This window comes from Pelobates fuscus, chromosome 4 (assembly GCF_036172605.1).
Source record: "Pelobates fuscus isolate aPelFus1 chromosome 4, aPelFus1.pri, whole genome shotgun sequence".
Lineage (NCBI taxonomy): Eukaryota > Metazoa > Chordata > Amphibia > Anura > Pelobatidae > Pelobates > Pelobates fuscus.
In genome coordinates, this window is record NC_086320.1 from 271,179,012 (window position 1) to 271,201,870 (window position 22,859).

General features: G+C 41.1%; 1 protein-coding gene across 2 annotated transcripts in view; it reads right to left on the reverse strand.

The window, feature by feature from the left end:
• CNTNAP2 (contactin associated protein 2) overlaps window positions 1–22,859 on the reverse strand; it is a 1,581,556-nt gene that overhangs the window by 64,297 nt on the left and 1,494,400 nt on the right. For both annotated transcript variants that reach the window (XM_063452116.1, XM_063452115.1), the window contains exon 21: window positions 320–413. In XM_063452116.1, the coding sequence (XP_063308186.1) occupies window positions 320–413 (94 nt within the window). The remainder of the gene's footprint in view (window positions 1–319; window positions 414–22,859) is intronic.

The following is a 22,859-nucleotide window of genomic DNA, read 5'->3' on the forward strand; positions in this document are numbered from 1 at the left end:
GTGTTCCATGCTCTGATCAAACTTGTATAATGAAATGAAAGTCTTAAAATAATCTTGTTCAACTCCTCTGAAAACATATAGACCATTTTACTACTGAGTAATCCAAACGACCTTAGTGGATAAATTAAATACTTAAAGCAGTCACAACTGTTATAGTAGAATAGATGTACCTGCCTTTGGGAAAGCCAGACCCTCTATAAAATACCTCTTTAATTACATTTATCTGAAAACTTCAATGTGACCCATAAAGTATATCCATATTGCGCTTGGCATTCTGAGACACCTACTGTATTTTATTACTGTGAGGAACTTAACTTACCCATAACTCTTCCAAGGAAAAGGGCCTTTGGTCCATTAAACTGAATCTCCGATGCCTGAGAAAGGTTGTAAGTTTCGGGAGGATAATGATCGAGCTGAAAGACAGGAATAAGAGAAAGAAAGAGAGTTGTGAGAAACGTGAGATGAGAGTGTTTAAATGATATCCTGACTACATTAGTTTCTGTCGAGGTCAGCTTTTCTTATTAATATCAAATTTTACCGATGCTCCTTTTTCTAGACAGCTCTAACCACAAAGCAGCAGCAAGTGTCCTTCATACAGAAGGTCATCTTTTCTGTAAAAAAAAAAAAAGAACAGTGTAATCTGTTCTTGTAGAAATTACATCCATATTGAACTAGCTCTATATTGTACTACCATCAGGAATGAATGCTTACGTGGGTTAATAAACAAAACTGAAAATTGCTCAGTGGCTGGGCGGCAGCATTGTAACATGGTTGTGTAAAACAAAATTCTCAATTTTCAACATTCTTAGCCGTTTGATAGCTTGTAGGAAATCTACTGGGCCAGTGAATAACCGTACCCTGATTAAGACTAGTGTGACACAGTTCACTGGTTGGGACCTGAAGCAGAGGGGTCCATTGGAAATTTTCAAGTGTGTGCAAAGCCACACGGGTTATGATCACTGTCAGTCAAAGTCCCAATTTAAATTAAAGAAAAGGCAAATTTGGAAATCTGGTGTTCTCAGATGCTGGACATCAGGGGGAAAAATGTAGCGGAGAGCCGATCTTGCACAGCTATTCTCCACTAGAGATTCCAGTGAGGCTCAGGAACAAGGTGATGTTAAGTCCATAGGCAAGGTTTCCAGCAGGTAAAGTAATACAGCAGTATCCCCATCGCAATCCCAATAACTGGACGACACACAGTTTCAGGAGTAGACTGACAAGCTTTATTCCACAGTTCCTTATAAAGCCCTCTCCCATGCAAGGGAGGAGGTTCTATCACTTAAGACATTATCCAATCTCTAAGTAGTAACCTCCCACAGATCTCCTCCCCTCCTCTAGCATCATAATCCCCTTATTGTGTACACAGTTTTCCCCGAGTTTTGGATGTACCCTAAATACTTGGGGTACATCCACAAATCCAACATCCACAGATAGCTCTATTCTGGGGGACCAACATACTTAAAAATTAGCCCATTCGGCTGAATGGTTCGTGAGATATGGGGTTCCAAAGATTTGACCGACCGCATGGGTAAAGTATCCGAAAACAGTTCCATGCATTTTGGCCCTGCGGTCGGTCACAAACAAGGGAATGAAAACAGGCGAATTGCCTGTGTTATAGAGCCTGGAGAGGGTTTGAATGAATTCCCTTGTTTATGGGGCTCTTTCTACCGAACGGCGGGTCATTCGGTAGTTTCCATACGAATTTCTGGAAGTATGGAGGTCTCAGCGGTGTTTGCCTAGTCAAGTGTCCGATTTTAGTTCCAGACACTCGACGGCAAAGCACCGCTGTTCGGTAGTTTAAGATGGCCGCCGCCACGTGTTTGTTTCCCGAATGGCGGCCACCCAGAGGACAAAGACCACACTGCACTGATTGCCAATTACCTGTTTGCAACATTGTTGCAAACGGTAATTGGAGGCACACTCATTCCTGGGTGGTCTGGTTGTTCGGTAGTTTCATTCCCTTGTTTTATTTGAATGATTCTACCGAACAACTAGAGGAATACAATTCTTTACATACATTTAACTGTCATTATACCCGGATACCATGCTTTCTATACATGTACATACACATTAAACCAGCCATATGACCAAATACACTTATTCTCATACATGTCGTGGGACAGCCCGGTACCAATCCGCTACAAAAAACAATAAGGATGTCAGGACAGGACCATAAAATATATACTTTCCCACCAAAATTAGGATTATTGGGCAGGCTGGAGCAGTCCCACAGGTTGTAATGCAGTATAGGAAAGCAATATAACTACCAAAATTACAATGACCCTTACATCACGGATATTTCCATGCACTGCAAAAATCCACACTGCTCCTCTTCCTTGAGATTTAAAAAAATAAATAAAATACTTACTATTATATAATACTGTTATTTACTTTGCAATGAGTTATCTTATTACCAGAGAATGTAACAAAATTGTCTGTCATTCAAGTTGTCAGGTATGTGTTTGTGTATGTGCGAACAAATGTAAGAACTATGTGTGTTTTTGTGCTGGTGCGTGCTAGGCTAGATATGTCGAAAAGAGAAAGAAGGGCTAAAAAAAAGTGGCAGATTAAATAAACCAGCCACCCATATATATCCTTGAATAGAAAAATGCTCTAAATTAAGTAGATGGACAATGTCTAAATACAGAGCAAAAGGGTAAAACTATCTAATCTTTATTAGTCCCTCATAAGGAACAGAAAATATAAATATAAATGTACTAACTAGGTGATAAACAAACATAAATAATAGTGATAATAAACAAATATTAAAACTAGGACCAACTGTCCTCTCACTGTAATAAATCCAATTTATAACGTGGAAAGTATCTAGATAATATGTTGCAAATAGTTGCCTGAAAATAGATACTCTGTATCAACCACTGAATGGATAAATCTAATATAATGGTTATATAGACCCTCCAGGGGGATTAGGAAAAGAGTATTAGGAAAAACGTGTTTTTGTGGCGATAAAATGATAACACTCCCCAGATATACTAAATCGATCGCAAGATTAGCACTGGAGGATAGAAATTAGCCGCAATTGTAATACCCTGTAAAGAAAAATAAATACAAGAATACTGTGTACTGCTATAGTAAGATAGACTGCGGGTGACCCAGGAATAGGGTAGACTAGATATGTCAATAGAGAACACACAGGGCCAAGGAACAGAAGGCATTTCTCCTCCTTAAATTTGTAGGCTTATTCTAGTAGTTAAGTTTAAGTTTAGTGATATTGTTTTCCATCTAAAGTGACACAATTTCATATGTGGTATGCTAGCTATTATATCAAATAAATATATACATCATCATCCCATTTACACCACATCGAAAAGAGAGTACCCAAATGCAAAATTCTAAGAAATTAAAATTGGCGATTGTAGTAAAAATAACTACAAGATATTGGAATAAGTTAGAATAATTCACTAAACAGGAAGGCATAGGAAGTTAAGAAAATAAAAGGACACTCCGTCTGCTAAAGCCACTACAGCAATAAACATTACAAAAAAAAAAAAAACACCAACTCACTTAGGTTAATTGTCCTACCTCCATTGCAATTAAAAAGCTTAATAATTTGCTCGAAAGGTTTTCAATGGCCATTTAAAGAAATTAGTTCAATTACTTGAAGCTAAATGATTTGAACTCCATGTTTAGTGTTTCACAGCACCACTCTAAGTGGATGCTTACGGAATTGAAGACACCTTGTGGTCACAATGTAAAATTACTCCTATAATTATAAGGGTACATTAAATGGAAGACTCACACACATAAAAGTCCTTTGTGTCTTACCTGGAATAAAGACTTGAAGATTTTTGATATATATATATATATATGTTTTTTAATACATTTAATTTTTTTAGATATTTTTTAAAATTTTAATATGTTGAAAAAATATATTTATTAGAGTTTATCCGAAAATAATAAATCATTTGCAAAGCTTATCCAAAAATATTAAATATATATATAAAGGATAAAAAGGATAGCACTCTTAGGGCTTTGAAAACATATATAAAACTTTACTTTTGTTCCAGATTTGTCAAAAAATGTTTCATTATATATATATATATATATATATATATATATATATATATATATATAGTATTTTTTTTTCTTTTTCTTCTTATTTTTTTAATTAAACTTGTGTGAACTGTGTTAAAGGTGGTATGCGGAATCTGTCCTACATAAAGCTTGCCAAAAACTTCCCTGGTGAAGTTATTGTAAGTGCCTCTTCCCAATCAGTTGATCAGCTTGTTCTCTATATTTTGTGTATTGGTATCATCGCAGTTTGGCATGTAGTTGCAATAGCAAGAGGCTTCACCGTTAGCCTTTTAGGAGGGTGGGAGCACGCCTGTGTTTTTGGGCTTACCGATCGACAATTTTCGTCAGACATACTATGTTCACTTCTGAGTGGTAAGTTTAATTAAATTGTTTCTATATATATGTGTGCGTGCATTGTTATGTTATGGTCTTGATGAAGTTTTCTGAGAAAAACTGACAAATCTGGTAAAAAAAAAAAGCTAAGCTTTTACATTTTTTTTTTCAAAGTCAGTGCTATCCTTTTGCTTTATATATCTTTTTTTGCTGACCAACATCAGGCATTAATAATTTGTTCGAGAGTGCAGGTTTATGGCAATTTAAATTTCTGGCCCAACATTGGTGTTTATTTAATGTTTTTGTATAAGCTTTTGAAGCGATTTAATGTTTTTTGGGTAAACATTTAAAATGATTTAATATTTTGAAATATATATTTAATACATTTAATTTTTTTAGATATTTTTTAAAATTTTAATATGTTGAAAAAATATATTTATTAGAGTTTATCCGAAAATAATAAATCATTTGCAAAGCTTATCCAAAAATATTAAATTAAGGGCACTGTCATCCAGGTTTCAATTTATCACAATTCACTGTAATAAATTAAAAACAAATATACAATTATAAATCTTTCTCCCTTCCCTGCACCTTACATCAGCACTAGAGGTGAAGAAAGCATGCTGACATTACTGTAGACTCAAACGTTACAAAAAGACAGATGAACACATGTGGTTGCAGGCTCGAATATACTGCAGCAGAGAGCCACCAAACTGCACGAATAACTTTTGCAATAGTGAAAATGAGATTGCTATTTCAATATCTAATCTAATATGGGTGGTACACTGCTGTATGTTGTTGTAACAGTGTCCCACTAAAGGACTCCCTAGGCTTCTTGACCTGCTTCTCGACCTCTGTAATGACATGTAGCCAGCTACTTTACTGACATAAGAACCTTTCTAATGTTGATCAGCAACCTGAAACTACACCATGTAAGTGCAGTTCCTGGAGTTTGATTGTGAGGAATTAGGGGAACTATATATTGGTTCACCCAGATTCTATCCTTGGCTTTCAGAGGGAAAAGTAACAGACAGAGATTTCTGGTATATCACTCAATACCTGCTGTGACTATTAATGATGAAGAATGTTATGGATGGTGCCAGGTTTAATTAACTGCTATAGGAAGCATTCACCACCGATATCAGAAGAAGAAATGAAACCTACTGTCCTCTACAACTCCCCATCCTAAATCTTGTTGTGTGTACCTGATTGCATGTACTTCTAAAATGTGAGTCTATTTGTTTTTTACTTCCAAGATTTATCACAGTAAGCGTGTTTTGGTAGAGACATTTTCATTGGTAATTTTGTTTTGTCACAGTTATTTATTTGTTTCCTTTACTCACTATATAGTGCGGTGGAATATGCGGACACTGTATAAATAATAACATTAACCTCATGTTCTTTTGTGAATTGTGAAGCACAGAGGCCATCTAGTGGAAATAATATAATATTACTATTTCATTACCAATAGTGCTTTACCTTAGAAGTGCAATACCAAAAACAAAAGATTATTTCACTTTCTATTTTAAAGAGAAGCATGTGGTTTTAGAGTTTGCACAGCAAGTTAAAAAGCAACCATACAAATAAAAGGATTAACCCTCAGATGAAGGTGCTTTAGAACATTAGTGTTCAGAAGTTATGCGTCTTTTCGCTGAGGACACGGCTTGAAGAGGCTTTGCATGACTGTTAAATGTCAAATACATAATAAAGCAATTTTGTATAATGCACAGAAGCATTGTTTTTAAGGGAGTACAATGGAAACTCATAGAAACTGAAATAAAAGAGCAACTTGACTGTGATCGAATCATTCAGAGTTGAATAGGCAAGTTATTGACAGATGATAATGCCCAGAGGTAGAATCATCAAATCACCAGTCCATCTTCCTTGAAATTGTAACTCAGGATATCTACAAAGTGAATTGTCTGATTAGAATGAAAGTAAATATCAAACTTGGAAAAACAACTGTATAAAACTATCTTATTTGACTTTTTCATCCCTTTTTATGTTGATTACATGTCAAGTATTGCTACTTGATGGCTAACTTTAGCAGCCAGAAGGCAATTAATGAATTAATGAATGAAGTTATAAGTGTGGGTCCTTAAGATCTGTTTTAAAATAGGAGGGTTGTTTCTCTGACCTCCTACTAACCAGAGGACTATGACACATGATAAAATAGAGAAATAGGTAATAAATAAGTAAAAAGTAACACCAATGACAAAATTCAAAACATTAAACTAAAAATCTTAGGAAAATGTATGGCACAGATGTCTCCGTGTCTCCTTTCAAGACAAAGTCATAGTTAGAGGAAACATGTTTTTCATATGAGTTATGCAGAAGCCAAATAATGTCAAATAATGCCCACATATATAGACTTCCATAATGCATAGAACATGTCCAACCTAAAATGTGCAACTTAAAGAGGTTGGTTCCATTTTTAGAGTTAGGTCCAAACCAGACATTTGTGGATGATTAACTGTATACAATTCGAATTGGCTGGGGCAAGTTTGTTGCAAGTATGTGGCTTCACAAATGCCTTACTATTAGTGAACAGCTTACTTTCCAATTTTCTGTAAATATCTTTCATTTCTACAATCAGGGAAGCGATCTGACAAAAGAATCCAATGATTTATTCACTGCAAAATCTAGTGGTTACTATTCTATCCTAATAATCCTTGACCATTCTACTGGTTTAAACACTGTTGGTCATCAACAGCTTCTTCTCATCCTCTGTAATCTCATCCTACGATATACTGCATCCTCCTGGTGTTCCTACTACCACTTCCAGTGGTCTTTCAGTGTTTATTTCTCTGGTTCTGCATCTTCTCCGCAACCCCTCTCTGTTGATATTCCACAAGGTTCAGTCCTTGGATGTTTTGAGCTACACTGCCTCTCTTGGTAAACCCATCAGCTCTTTTGGCTTCCAATATCATTTTAATGTGGATGACACACAAATCTACCTGTTCTCTCCTGATCTCTCACTGTCCCTCTTGACTCGTATCTCTGACTAACTCTCTGCTATTTCTAACTGGATGGCTGCCCACTTCCTTAACCCCTTAAAGACCAAACTTCTGGAATAAAAGGGAATCATGACATGTCACACATGTCATGTGTCCTGAAGGGGTTAAACTGAACCTGCTCAAGTGTTGCTATTACCGTGTCTCCTTCCAAGTCAATGGAGCTACTATCAGCTCTACCTCGCAGGCTCAGTGCCTAGCTGTTCTTTCTGACTCCAACCTCTCCATTACTCCTCATGCCCAGTCAATCTCCAAATCCTGCCACTTCCATCTCAAAAACATAGCGTGCATCTGCCCTTATTTAACACCAGATTGGTCTAAGGTGCTAGTCCATGCCGCTATCCTTTCTCGCCTTGATTACTACTGTTTCCCATCAGTCTTAAGTGTTGCCAAGTTGCCCTGTTACGATCTATCATGAATGCGGCGGTGAGGCTCATCTTCTTTTCCACCCGCACCTCCATGCCTGACCCCTTTGTGAGTCCCTACATTGGCTTCACGTAAGATATGGGGCTCAATTTAAAATTCTAGAATTAGGTTACAAATCTCTACATAACACTGCTCCTACCTAACTATATTCACTAAAACACAAGTATGTCCCGTGTAGGCCCCTGCGCTCCACTAAAGACCTGCGTTTATATGTCTGTTTATACTCACACCCATGATGCTCACCTCCAGGACTTCTTGTCGCCCCTGTGGAACTCCCTACCCAGCTCCATTAGACTCTCACTCAGTCTTCATTCCTTCAAAAAAATCATTGAAAAATCACTTCTTCAGGAAAGTATATCAATTAAACTGTTAATAGCCTTGCCTACCTTGCTTCCACTCCTGCAACTGTCATCCAAAAAAACAAACAAAACAAAACACTAAGTCCTTAGTTAAAACTTCCATTCTAGCAACTTACTTCTCTACCATACCCTTACCTTGTGTGTCACTATACTCCACCCCTTCTAGCACATAAGCTCATTTGAGCTGTTTCTGTGCTTCCAACTCGTCTGATTACAAATACTTGTCTGTTAGTCCACCCATTCCATAGCGCTGCAGAATTTGCTGGCACTTTATAAATAATAATAATAAGCATCATTATCAAACCTGTGTGTTTTGTTTTAAACAAACTGGGATTTATATGAAATGTGTGTGATTGACAGGAATAAAATGGAGGAACAGTAAAAAAAATAAAAGCTATATTTATATATTATACATTTAATAAAGATATAATACATTTATATAAAAAATATAGTTGTTTATTTTGCTGCTCTTCCTCCTTTTACCTCTATTGGCTACATTTGATTTGTGTACCAAATAGTGGAAAACTTCTCCTATTAGTGTAATGAAAAACATATACATAATAGTTATACAGTTGCAAGAATTAAAAAAAAGTATGTGAACCTTTGGAATGATATGGATTTCTGCACAAATTGGTCCTCTGATCATCATCTAAGTCACAACATTAGACAATCACAGTCTGCTTAAACTAATAACACACAAAGAATGAAATGTTGCCATGTTTTTATTGAACACACCATGTAAACATTCACAGTGCAGGTGGAAAAAGTATGTGAACCCCTAGACTAATGACATCTCCAAGAGCTAATTGGAGTGAGATGTCAGCCAATTGGAGTCCAATCAATGAGATGAGATTGGAGGTGTTGGCTACAGCTGCCCTGCCCTATAAAAAACACACACCAGTTCTGGGTTTGCTTTTCACAAGAAGCATTGCCTGATGTGAATGATGCCTCGCACAAAAGAGCTCTCAGAAGACCTACGATTAAGAATTGTTGACTTGCATAAAGCTGGAAAGGGTTATAAAAGTATCTCCAAAAGCCTTGCTGTTCCTCAGTCCACGGTAAAACAAATTGTCTATAAATGGAGAAAGTTCAGCACTGCTACTACTCTTGCTAGGAGTGGCCGTCCTGTAAAGATGACTGCAAGAGCACAGCGCAGACTGCTTAATGAGGTGAAGAAGAATCCTAGAGTGTCAGCTAAAGACTTACAAAAGTCACTGGCAAATGCTAACATCCCTGTTAGCGAATCTACAACATGTAAAACACTAAACAAGAATGGATTTCATGGGAGGATACCACAGAGGAAGCCACTGGTGTCCAAACAAAACATTGCTGCACGTTTACAGTTTGTACAAGAGCATCTGGATGTTCCACAGCAGTACTACCACAATATTCTGTGGACAGATGAAACCAAAGTTGAGTTGTTTGGAAGAAACACACAACACTATGTGTGGCAAAAAAGAGGCACAGCACACCAACATCAAAACCTCATCCCAACTGTGAAGTATGGTGGTGGGGGCAATCATGGTTTTGGGCTGCTTTGTTGCATCAGGGCCTGGACAGATTGCTATCATCGAAGGAAAAATGAATTCCCAAGTTTATCAAGACATTTTGCAGAACTTAAGGCCATCTGTCTACCAGCTGAAGCTCAACAGAAGATGGGTGTTGCAACAGGACAATGACCCAAAGCATAGAAGTAAATCAACAACAGAATGGCTTAAAAAGAAGAAAATACGCCTTCTGAAGTGGCCCAGTCAGAGTCCTGACCTCAACCCGATTGAGATGCTGTGGCATGACCTCAAGAAAGCGATTCACACCAGACATCCCAAGAATATTGCTGAACTGAAACAGTTATGTAAAGAGGAATGGTCAATAATTACTCCTGACAGTTGTGCACGTCTGATCTTCAACTACAGGAAACGTTTGGTTGAAGTTATTGCTGCCAAAGGAGGTTCAACCAGTTATTAAATCCAAGGGTTCACATACTTTTTCCACCTGCACTGTGAATGTTTACATGGTGTGTTCAATAAAAACATGGCAACATTTCATTATTTGTGTGTTATTAGTTTAAGCAGACTGTGATTGTCTATTGTTGTGACTTAGATGATGATCAGATCACATTTTATGACCAATTTGTGCAGAAATCCATATCATTCCAAAGGGTTCACATACTTTTTCTTGCAACTGTATTTTGTAGTACAGTGATTGGCCTATTTTGCACCTTTTTGGCTAACAAATAAATGCACTTTTTTATTCAATCAGTGGATACACCAGTTCCCCTCCCCACCCCCACTCCATGAAGCCCAAGTCCTTCCCTTAGGATGTCATCTGGGATGTCCCTCCCCTTGCTGTGAGAGTGGCATCTCCGAAGGAGGATCAGGCTGCAGGGAGAACTTAGCCTCTACATAGGATTGCAGGGAAGTTCTTGATTTATTTAGTTATTTAAATTTTGTTCTGCATGAGGACCTCCAGCGTTAGATTTTTCTCCATAGGGAACGCATTGACCCAACGCCGAGGGACATGGGTGATGGGATCACATAAGTAAATAGGAGCAGGGCGAGTGATAGTGCCAGGAATACAGCTTTGTATTCCTGGTGCTATAGTATCCCTTTAATGTGCAGTACAGTAACTGATAAAAGTTGTGTTTTTGTTTTTTTGCTGGCAAGTTTAAAATGTGATCAAAATTAGAAATTGTTAAATTTTAAAGGAATATTTTAAAGATGGAAAAAAAAATTGTCAGATACTGTATTATTTTCATGACGATGCTTTTTGTTCATCCTTAGTTCTATTAATGGGCACAGTTCTAAGAAAGGAACAATCAATAACATGTTTAATTGATTTTCATAGGGGTTACTCAAAAAAAAAAAAAAAAAAAAAGGAGCTCGTCCTTCTCATACAGTATATTTCTCCTGGAAGTTCAATATTCTGCAATTGAGGGATAAACGTGATACCTCACCAGCTGGCACACATGACCTAATTTGGTAACATAAAGGTCTATGCCTTGGCAGATGTATACTCAGGTATGTGTAGATCATTTATGTTCCCTCCCTAGATCACAAATGAGGGATACATTGTTTTGCAAATTGCTTGCTGCAATGAAAAGGTCAGAACATTGCTAAACTAATTTTTCTTATATCATGGTTAATAATAAATGCAGAACTTCTTCAGGGGTGATTTATGTGTCAAATTAACTGACCACCTGCAAATATGACATTGAATTTAGATGCACCACATATGGAAGAAAATCACTCATTATCAAGGGAAGGAAAGAGTTCAATTAATGCATTGACTCTTGATATTGCCATATGACTTCTTTATTTCTGTTCATAATTAAAATATGTTAGAATCTTAGAAGACTGAAAAAACAATAAGTGGGTTGGAGGGGGAGTCATGGAGGAGGAGATTTATCAAAGTGATCTGTTCTAAAAAGTGGTGCAAAAATGTAAAAGGGAAGGAGTCCAGTAATGGAACATACCCAGGGCCGGACTGGCCCACCGGGATACCGGGAAATTTCCCGGTGGGCCGCGGCACCTGGGGGCTGCTCTGGCAATATATGTGCCACCGGGTGGCCGGTCCGGTGGCACACACTTAGAGGGGGCCGGCCGGCAAGCGGCCGCATTGCACACTGCAGCCTCACCGGTCCGGCGGCACACCTAATGCTGAGGGCTGAGGGAGGAGCATGTCTCTCTACCATGCTCCCTCGCGGTTCCCACAATCCCCAGCAGCATCCGTGCTGGGGATTGTGGGAACCGCGAGGGAGCATGGTAGAGAGACATGCTCCTCCCTCCCCCTTCAGCCCTCAGCATTAACAGTGCTGCCGGACCGGCGAGGCTGCAGTGTGCAATGCGGCCGGCCCCCTGACTCCTCTCAGGTGGGTGGGGGGGATGGAAGTGGGGGGGGTGAATAGAGAGAGAGACAGAGGGGGGGGTGAATAGAGAGAGAGACAGAGGGGGGTGAAGAGAGAGAGAGACAGAGGGGGGGTGAAGAGAGACAGAGGAGGGGGAGTGAAGAGAGAGACAGAGGGGGTGAAGAGAGAGAGAGACAGAGGGGGGTGAAGAGAGAGAGAGGCAGAGGGGGATGGTGAATAGAGAGAGAGAGAGACAGAGGAGGGGGGGTGAATAGAGAGAGATACAGGGGGGTGAATAGAGAGAGAGAGACAGAGGGGGGGTGGAGAGAGAGAGACAGGGGGGGTGAAGAGAGAGAGAGACAGAGGGGGGGTGAAGAAAGAGAGAGAGAGACAGGGGGGTGAATAGAGAGAGAGACAGGGGGGGAGAGTGCCACAGGGAGAGGGGGGAGAGTGAGACACAAGGGGGGAGAGAGGGGCGAATAGAGAGAGACAGAGGGGGAGGGAGAGTGCCACAGGGAAAGGAGGGAGAAAGAGACAGAGGGGGAGAGTGAGACACAAGGGGAGAAAGAGGGGTGAATAGAGAGAGACAGAGGGGGAGGGAGAGTGCCACAGGGAAAGGAGGGAGAAAGAGACAGAGGGGGGAGAGTGAGACACAAGGGAAGAAAGAGGGGTGAATAGAGAGAGACAGTGCCACAGGGAAAGGGGGGAGAAAGAGACAGAGGGGGGAGAGTGAGACACAAGGGGAGAAAGAGGGGTGAATAGAGCGAGACAGAGGGGGAGGGAGAGTGCCACAGGGAAACTCTAGCCCTGGAGCTACGGGCTAGAGTTCACTCTCACCACTGCGAACACCAGGGATTCCTGGTGGTCCAAGTGGTGAGAGTGAACTCTAGCCCCATACAAACACTGCCCACACACACCATACACATTCGCACACTGCCCCCCCATACACACACACAGACCCCCATACACACATTCCCCTACACACACAGCCACCCATACACACATTGCCCCACGCACCCTACACACTGAACCTTTCACACACATTGCACCCCTCACACATTGCACCACTGCTCCTATACCCTACTACAGCCCCATATCCCAGCAGACCCCAGGTAAGTTGTCAAACTGTACTTAAACGGTTTGACTACTTACTCTAGGAGCGGGTCCCGGCACTCCTGGCACCATACCCACAACACAGAGCAGTAGTGGTTATTGTGCATGGATTATTTCTTTAAATAATCTATAGGTGCCCCTCCTGAGATCAGGCTCTGGATCCGCCACTGATTTATATTATATTATATATATATATATATATATATATATATATATTTACACATATATTAATGTACATTTATATATGCATAATACACTAAGAAATGTCATTGATATGTACAATATGTAATAAGCAGATATTGGCCCAGTCTTGTTGCTAGGTGCATAATCCAGCGCAATAACATATTTAAAGTGAAGAGTGCACCCACAGGACCTCAAAATAAACAAGATAACGTCATTTTTTACAGTTGTGCCCTACATACATTCACCATTTCAGTCCCATTACCAAGCTTTCCTTAATATGTCATGGTAGTTGGACTGAAACATTGGTTATATGCAAAGGCACGTCTGCTTAAAATAAATCTGCACTCTTTTTTTTTAAGCCTATATGTGCTTTTTTCATGTTGGAGTAATAATTTTAATTTTAAGTTATCTTTTCTAACTCTGTATCTGCACACTATGCTGGCGCGACGCATTATGGGGCTGGTAAATAATTTTTTTCCAGGGCTGCTTTTAATTCTCAGTCCGGCCCTGAACATACCAGTTGGTTCTACTGGTTTCCAGAATGATTGCCAATCTTTTAGAACTTTAGCACTTTTAGACCACTTTTTAGAAAAGAACACTGTTGATAAATTTCCCCTACTGACTTCTAATTTAATTTATAAATAATGGCCATAGTAGTGTGCTTTTGGATGCCCTATTTCGCTTTGCATTACAACACACCGGCAAATAACACAAACAAATCAGCAAATAAGCAATGTTGAGGCTGTGAACACTGCTTTAGCTTTTTTACTTGATCTTGTATAAAAATAAAGTTTCAAATCAAGGCTGCTCCTTGAGTGTTGCTGGCAAAAATAATTAAATGAAATGAAGTTCCGTATCTGTACGAAGTGTCAGTCCTTCTCTGTTTGTATAATGAATTAACTGGGATCAAGTAATTGCTTGTTGACTTTGTTGAGTATGCACTTGGATATTGTTCTACCCTACAGATAACAAATCACTGTGGTGCTCACACAGTTTGGATTGCACTCCAAATGAGGGATTGTCTGCCATAGTGCAGCTGTTTAGAGAACTCCGATGCCGAAGTCTCTAAAATGCACTTGCAGACCTTTGCTTTTATAACAGTTAATGCTGTGCTGATAAAGCGTTTCCATACAAGTTTAATCCGCCAGTAATGTGCTGTAATTAAGCAACCAGATGGTTTTTGCTTATTAAAAGTGAATGTTTTTTTTTAAATATTCACAAGCCTGCCCAGATTCCTACCAAGTTCTCCAAGGTGCGTAATTAGCTTCATTTAAAAAGATAATTTAAAAGTTGTGTTTCAGCTTGAAAATAAATCATATTGCACAATAGGAAGCCTGGAAAAAGAGTTACTTTTTTTTTCAACAATCACTAATGTAAAAGTTGAGTTTTGACTCAATGCATAACATTTCTAGCAATCACAATCCTCTTAAATCAGTGAAGCAGGAAAGTTCTTATTTAAAGGGACACTCCAGACCTAAATTAGTTCAGCTAGTCAAGTGCTTTATGTGTGAAGAGGGGTGACTAGCAAAAGCTGTAGCCAAGAGATCTGCAGCTTTTGCAAGCTGTTTTAGCTATACCCCAAATTAAATATACATAATTAAATGGGGGTATATTTACTAAACATTTTTTTTTTATTTGTACAGTGGAATGTCTTTTTAATGTTAAAATCCTCTAATCCCTCTGCCTCATCATATTCATTCCTTCTTACAGTGGCGTACATACCAGGGTCGCAGGGGTCGAGGCTGCAACCGGTGCCGGCCCACCAGGGGGTCCGGCCGCCCTGCGACCCAGGTATGTACCCACAGGGCCAGCCTCTTCTGCTGGGGGGCCCAGGAGCCGGCCACCTCCGGGCCCCCCGAGGCTGGCCCTGCTGTCACCCGTCATCTTCTGGCTCCGGCATCAGTACGTGGCGCGCGAGGGAGCTGAAGAGGGAGCACCCAGGGGACAGTGCTCCCTCGCGCGCCCGCCAGCCAGCCGGGTGACAGCCTGGCCAGCAACACCACTGGACCCCAGGGAATCCCCCCAGCTCTCCCACAGGTAAGGAGGCTGGGGGGATTAAATAAAAAAAACAAAAAAAAAACGTTTGAGTGTGTTAGTGTTAGTGAGTGTGTTAGTGTTAGTGAGTGTGTGTGTTAGTGTTAGTGAGTGTGTTAGTGAGTGTGTGTGTTAGTGAGTGTGTGTGTTAGTGAGTGTGTGAGTTAGTGAGTGTGTTAGTGTTAGTGAGTGTGTGTGTTAGTGAGTGTGTTAGTGTTAGTGAGTGTGTGTGTTAGTGTTAGAGTGTGTGTGATCTGGGTGTCTGTAGTGGTCCTTTAAGTGTATGTGTTTATGCATGCACTGGCATACATACCGCGGTCGCACGGGTCGCAGCCCTGCGACCAGGTGCCCGCCGCCCTGTGTTGCGGCCCCAGCCTGCGCAGACTAAGCGCTCGCGCAGGGGGAGGGGGGGGCCCCGGATGAGTTTTCGCACTGGGGCCCCATGGGTTGTGTTTACGCCACTGCCTTCTTAACAGCATTGAGGGCAGAGATAACATACTCAAGTTTAATGAAATGATCATGTGTGTGACTGGCACTCTTTAGTTTTACGGGTTGACTCATGAGCAGTTGCCTTGTTGTGTACTGATTTATGGTACTGCAGAAACTGTGCTTTTTTTTTATTTAAAATGTGAATTGTTGAAAATTCACCTGAGAATTATAACTGTACTTGAAATAGCTAAGCTTGAAACATACAGGTTATACTCGAAAATTTAGAATATCGTGCAAAAGTTAATTTCTTTCAGTAATGCAACGTAAAAAGGGAAACTAATATATGAGATAGATGCATTACATGCAAAGCAAGATAGTTCAAGCCGTGATTTGTCATAAGTGAGATGATTATGGCTTACAACTCATGAAAACCCCAAATCTACAATCTCAGTAAATTAGAATATTACATGCAATCAATAAAACAAGGAGTGCACATAGAACAATATCGGACCTCTGAAAAGTATTAGCATGCATATGGACTCAGTACTTGGTTTGGACCCCTTTTGCAGCAATTACTGCCCAATGCGGCGTGGCATGGAAGCTATCAGCCTGTGGCACTGCTGAGGTGTTATGGAAGACCAGAATGCTTCAATAGCGGCCTTCAGCTCTTTGCATTGTTCGGTCTCATGTCTCATCTTTCTCTTGGCAATGCCCCATAGATTCTCTATGGGGTTCAGGTCAGGCGAGTTTGCTGGCCAATCAAGCACAGTAATCTCACGGTCATTGAACCAGGCTTTGGAGCTTTTGGCAGTGTGGGCAGGTGCCAAGTCCTGCTGGAAAATGAAGTCAGCATCCCCATAAAGCTCGTCTGCGGAAGTAAGCATGAAGTGCTCCAAAATCTCCCGGTAGACGGCTGCGTTGACTTTGGACTTAATGAAGCACAGTGAACCAACACCAGCAGATGACATGGCTCCCCACATCAACACTGACTGTGGAAACTTCACACTGGACTTCAAGCATCTTGCGGTGTGTGCCTCTACATTCTTCCTCCAGACTCTGGGTCCTTGGTTTCCAAATGAGATGCAAAAGTTGCTCTCATCAGAAAAGAGAACTTTAGACCACTGAGCAACAGACCAGGTCTGTTGTTCTTTAGCCCAGGTAAGACGCTTCTGACGTTGTTTGTTGTTCAGGAGTGGCTTGACAAGAGGAATATGACATCTGAAGCCCATGTCCAGGATCCGTCTGTGTGTGGTGGCTCTTGATGCACTGGCTCCAGCCTCAGTCCACTCCTTGTGAAAGTCCCCAACACATTTAAATGGCCTTTTCCTGACAATCCTCTCCAGGCTGCGGTCATCCCTGCTACTTTTGCACCTTTTTCTTCCACACTTTTCCCTTCCACATAACTTTCTATTAATGTGCTTTGATGCAGGACTTTGGGAACATCTAACTTCCTTTGCAATTACCCTTTGAGGCTTTCCCTCCTTATGGAGGGTGTCAATGATGGTTTTCTGCACAACTGTCAGGTCAGCAGTCTTCCCCATGATTGTGATTCCTACTGAACCAGACTGAGAAACCATTTAACCCCTTAAGGACCAAACCTCTGGAATAAAAGGGAATCATGACATGTCACACATGTCATGTGTCCTTAAGGGGTTAAAGGCTCAGAAACCCTTTGCAGGTGTTATGGCTTACTTAGCGGATTAGAGTGGGACACTGTGAGCATAGAATATTGCACCTTTTCACAATATTCTAATTTACTGAGATTGTGGATTTGGGGTTTTCATGAGCTGTAAGCCATAATTATGTCACTTATGACAAATCACTGCTTGAACTATCTTGCTTTGCATGTAATGCGTCTACCTCATAAATTAGTTTCCCCATTTACGTTGCATTACTGAAATAAATTAACATTTGCACGATATTCTAATTTTTCGAGTATCACCTGTACTAGCTATTCTGGACTAACATTTCTTATTCTCTGGTGATTCCCCAACTGTTCATGGTTTAGGGCAGGCTTCTCCAAAAGTCCGGCCCTGCACATGTTGCTGAACGACAACTACCATGATTCTCAGCCTATCTATTTCATTCATAGAATCATGGGAGTTGTAGTTCAACATCTGGAGGGTCGGAGTTTGAGGAAGCCTGGTTTAGGGAATAATTCTGTAAAATGAAGAGGCCATTCAGCAAAGCATTCATAGAATGCACTGCACAAGCCTTGGATTTAGTTGGTGAGGTCAGAAGATCTCCCGGAGTGGTCCTAGGCATGACTAAACCTGGGCACCCCCCTAATCTAAATTTGCCCCACCCCTTCCTGTCAAAGCCACACCTCTTCCTCTTTAAACTACACCTTTTCCCACTACTTTTAAAAGGAAACTATAGTGCCAGGGAAACAAAGCTGTTTTCCTGGCACTATAGTTCCCTGTAGTGCCCCCCTTGGCACTGAAGGGGTTAAAACCCCTTTGGTCACTTTCCTGAATCCAGCGCCCATACACACACATACACACACTCACAGACATACACACACACCCACAGACACACACACACACACACTCACAGACACATACATACACTCACAGACACACACTCACAGACATACACATACACTAAGAGACACACACATACACTCACAACTTAATAATGTAATTCAAAAATTTCCACCCAGCCTCCCTACCTGGAGAGCTGGTGTGCAACTGTCCCTGGGGTCCAGTGGGCACGCTATGAGGTGGGTGGCATCCCATCCGAGGCGCCTCTAAATAGTGCCGCCCAAGGCAAATGCCTAGTTTGTCTAGGGCTAAATACACCCCTGGTCCACAATCATGAAATTAGGTGCTGGATGATAAGTCACATTTTATACTTGCAGGAGCTCTGCTCCATCATTCCTAGGGACTGTGTATCCTTGTGGCACTGCAAATGTATAGGGCTGGGTACAAAATTTATTGCCCTGGTCATTGGAGACTTCCAGTTCCATTAATTAGCCATCACTTTGTATAATCAATCCCTCTTCCTCATACAGAAGAGGGAATAATATGCAAAATATATACAGACAGAAATTGTGCAGGGCTATTGCTATAATCTCCAGGGCTGGACTGGGCAATGGGATGATTCACAGGAGACTTCACTATCAGAGTTTGACATCACCTCAATGAGAATATATGAAGTAGATTAGACATTGGTAGTTCTCTGGTAGTTTCTTAAAGGAACACTATAGTCACCAAAACAACTTTAGCTTAATGAAGCCATTTTTGTGTAATTATCCAAGTTCCAAAACAAAACCTGAAATTTAAGTTATATGTCTGCTAAACAATTTACCGCTTTCATATTAAGTGCATACACACTTGATACATATAATTTTTTTCAGTAGAAATAGGGCTTTGATCCATTTCCATTAGTACATTATATAATATTATTTTCCAACTTCTGCATGGCATTTTAACTGTGAACGTCATAATACGGTCAACTTTTATGGCAATAAAATACGCATATTTGTGTTCAGCTATATCTCACGAGTACAATTTTATGGGGTTTTAGAAAGTTACAGGGTCAAATGTAGGGTTTGTCCATCTCCTTTTTTACACATCAAAATTTGCCAGATTCGTTTGCTGGGCATATTTTGCCTTTGAGACCATATGGCAGCCTGTGAATGAAAGTAACCCCAATCATGGAATGCCATTTGCAAAAGTAGACAACACTAGGTACTCAAAATGGGTTATGTCCAGTTTTTTTTAGTAGCTACTTTGTCACAAACCATGGCCAAAGTTAGTGGTCAGATTTGTTTTTTGCATTTTTCATAAAAAACATACTTTTACTGATAATATATTCTTCATTACACATTTTACTGCTCTAAAACACTCATATTTGTATTCAGAAATGTCTCACGAATACAACAGTACCCAAATGTATAGTTTTTATGGGGTTTTGGAAGGTACAGGGACAAAGGTAGGGCTTGCATGTTAAATTCTCTGGAATTTCTGCTTGGGTTGTCAGGCAGGTCTCCCAATATATAATAATACAATCACATAATTATGTAAGTATACATGTAGTATTAAATGATATAATGTGTATATATATATATAGTCATGGGAAAAAGAAAATATGCCATCTTTGAATAATACTTTTACATATTAGGACATAATAACAATTGTCTGTTCCTTAGCAGATGTTAAAATTAGGTAAATACAACCTCAGATGGACATTAACACATGACATCAGGGCCAGATTAAGAGCCCAGTGGGCCTGGTGCTGACAATTATGATGGGGCCTAATTACAGAATTTTATTGACTAAAAACACTAAAACAGTCATACCTCCCAAGCGTCATGTATCTGATGGAGTTGGTGTTGGAGGGAAACTCAAAGGATGCAGCTATAAGAAAACACATACTCTATGCTAATCTCTCTCTAATGTATGCTTTCATCTTTCAAGTAAATCCATACCCCCTAACAGCAGTGTCCGGTGAAGCAGGAAGTCAATGGGCGGGGTAAAAGGGTGGGCCACTGACGTGAATCACAAGACCAGAACTGCCAAAAGGGGCGAACATTCCCATAAAAGGGGCATGTCTGTCCAAAGAATTGAAAGGCCAGCCTGGCATCAGTGTCCCTATGTATCACAGTGTCAGTGTCCCCATGTCGCCCAGTCCCCTAGTTTCCCAGTGTCTCAGTGTCCTCATTTATCCTTGTGTCCCCATGTCTCAGTGTTTCCAGTGTCACTAGGATACTAGGAGACACTGAGAGACATGTGGACAGAGTGAGACATGGGGACACTGAGACACCAGGGACACTCAGACACCAGGGGACACTGAGACACTTGGGGACACTGAGACACTTGGGGACACTGGGAGACATGGGGGAACTTGTGGATACAGACATGGGGACACTGGGAGACATGGATACACTGGGAGACATGGGGACACAGACACTAGGGACACAAAGACATGGGGACACAGACACTAGGGACACTGGCTGGGAGGCATGGGGACACTGAGACACTTGGAGACACTGGGAGACATGGGGGCACTTGTGGACATAGACATGGGGACACTGGGAGACATGGGGACACTGAAGAATTTGGGGACACTGGGAGACATGGGGACACAGACACTAGAGACACTGAGACACTAGGGACACTGGCTGGGAGACACGTGGACACTGGTAGACAGATATTTGGGGGCACTGGGAGATATGGGGACACTAGGGACACTGAGAGACATGGGGACACAGACACTGGGAGACATGGGGACACTGGGAGCCGTGGGGACACTGAGACACTAGGGACATTGGCTGGGAGACATGGGGACACTGGGAGATATGGGACACTGAAAAAATTGGGGACACGGACACCAGGAACACTGGCTGGGAGACATAGGGACAGTGAGACACTAGGGACACTGGCTGGGAGACATGTGGATACTGGGATATAGATATTTGGGGACACTGGGAGACATGGGGACACAGACACTAGGGACACTGAGAGACATGGGGACACAGACACTGGAAGACTAGGGGACACTGAGACACTAGGGACACATGGAGACACTATGTCCCTAGTGTCTCCATGTCCCAATGTGTCTCCCAATGTCCCTGTGTCTCACAGCGTCCCCATGTGTCTCAGCATACCCATGTCTCACAGTGTCCCCTTGTGTCTGTGTCCCCATGTGTTCCCTAGTGTCCCCATGTTTCCCTGCTGCCTTTCCCCCCATCCTTCACTTACCTGAGCTGTAGTCTGTTTTTGCAGGCTGGAAGCTGCTGTCTGAACTCTGTGCTGTGAGTAGAGAGAGGCAGGGAGGGATATGCTGTAACTTCCCATCCCTGCCTCTCTCCAAACACAGTGACCTCTACTGGCTGGTGCTGGTATTGCAGAGTAATCTCTGTTTATACTGAGAAAAATATCTGCATTTGTATTGCCAGTATTACTGCAATACCGGCATGGCCAGGCAGCCTCAAATGCCGGCTGTGCTGGTAAAATACCAGTCAGGTGGCAAACCCAGGAGTAGTTCCATCAGCCCATATCTTAATCCGGCCCTGCATGACATATTATACCGTGTCATGATTTATTTACCAAAAATAAAGCCAAAAGGGAGAATTAGTGTGTAAAAAAAGTGTAACCTTTCTGCTCCCATAGGAATAAAGAGCTTAAGTAGCAAACAGGTGCTACTAATGAAATGCCCTTGATTAATTGATCTTTAGCAAGTGTCCCCACTTAGTCAGGAGCATTCGGGGTGGGCTTTAACACAATGCCAAGGAGAAAAGGTATCAGCAGTGATCTGAGAAGTAATTGTTGCTGCCCATCAAACTAGGAAGGGTGATAAGGCCACTTAAGTCCTTCATTCTATAAAGAGAAAGATTATTCAAAAGTGAAAAACAATCAAGACAAATGCCAATCTTCCCAGGAGTGGACCTCCCAGCAAATTCACACCAAGGTTAGATTGTGCAGTGCTCAGAGAAGTTGCAAAAAAAACAACAAAAGTTACATCTCAGACTCTACAGTCCTCAGTTAGCATGTTAAATGTTAAACAAAATTCTCAACAAGTATGATTTGTTTGGAAGGGTTGCCAGGAGAAAGCCTCTCTTCTGTAAAAAAAATCATGGCAGAACAGCTTAGGTTTGCAAAGTTGCATCTCAACAAACGACAAGACTGCATCAATGTCGATGACGATTTGGTCTTGTTTTGCAGTACCAGGACCTGGAAACCTTGCAGTCATTGAGTCGACCATGTACTATTCTGTATACCAATGTATTCTATAGTCAAATGTGAGGCCATCTGTCTGACAGCTAAAGTTTGGCATAAATTGGGTCATGCAATAATATTCAGTAAAAATCGTAAGCACACCAACAAATCTACAACAGAATGGCTGAAAAAGAAAATAATCAAGGTCCTGTGGCCCAGTCAAAGTCTAGACCTCAATCTATGGCTTGACCTTAAGAGAGCTGTGCATAAACAAATGCCAGCAAACTTCAAGGAATTGAAGCAACATTGTAAACAGACAACTTGCTCAGCTGTCAGGCAATTCCCCTGAACAGATCCCAATCCCCCGAACAGATCCAGCAAAGAGGGTGCGCATAGAGGTTGCATAGAATGCCTGATCATTAATGTG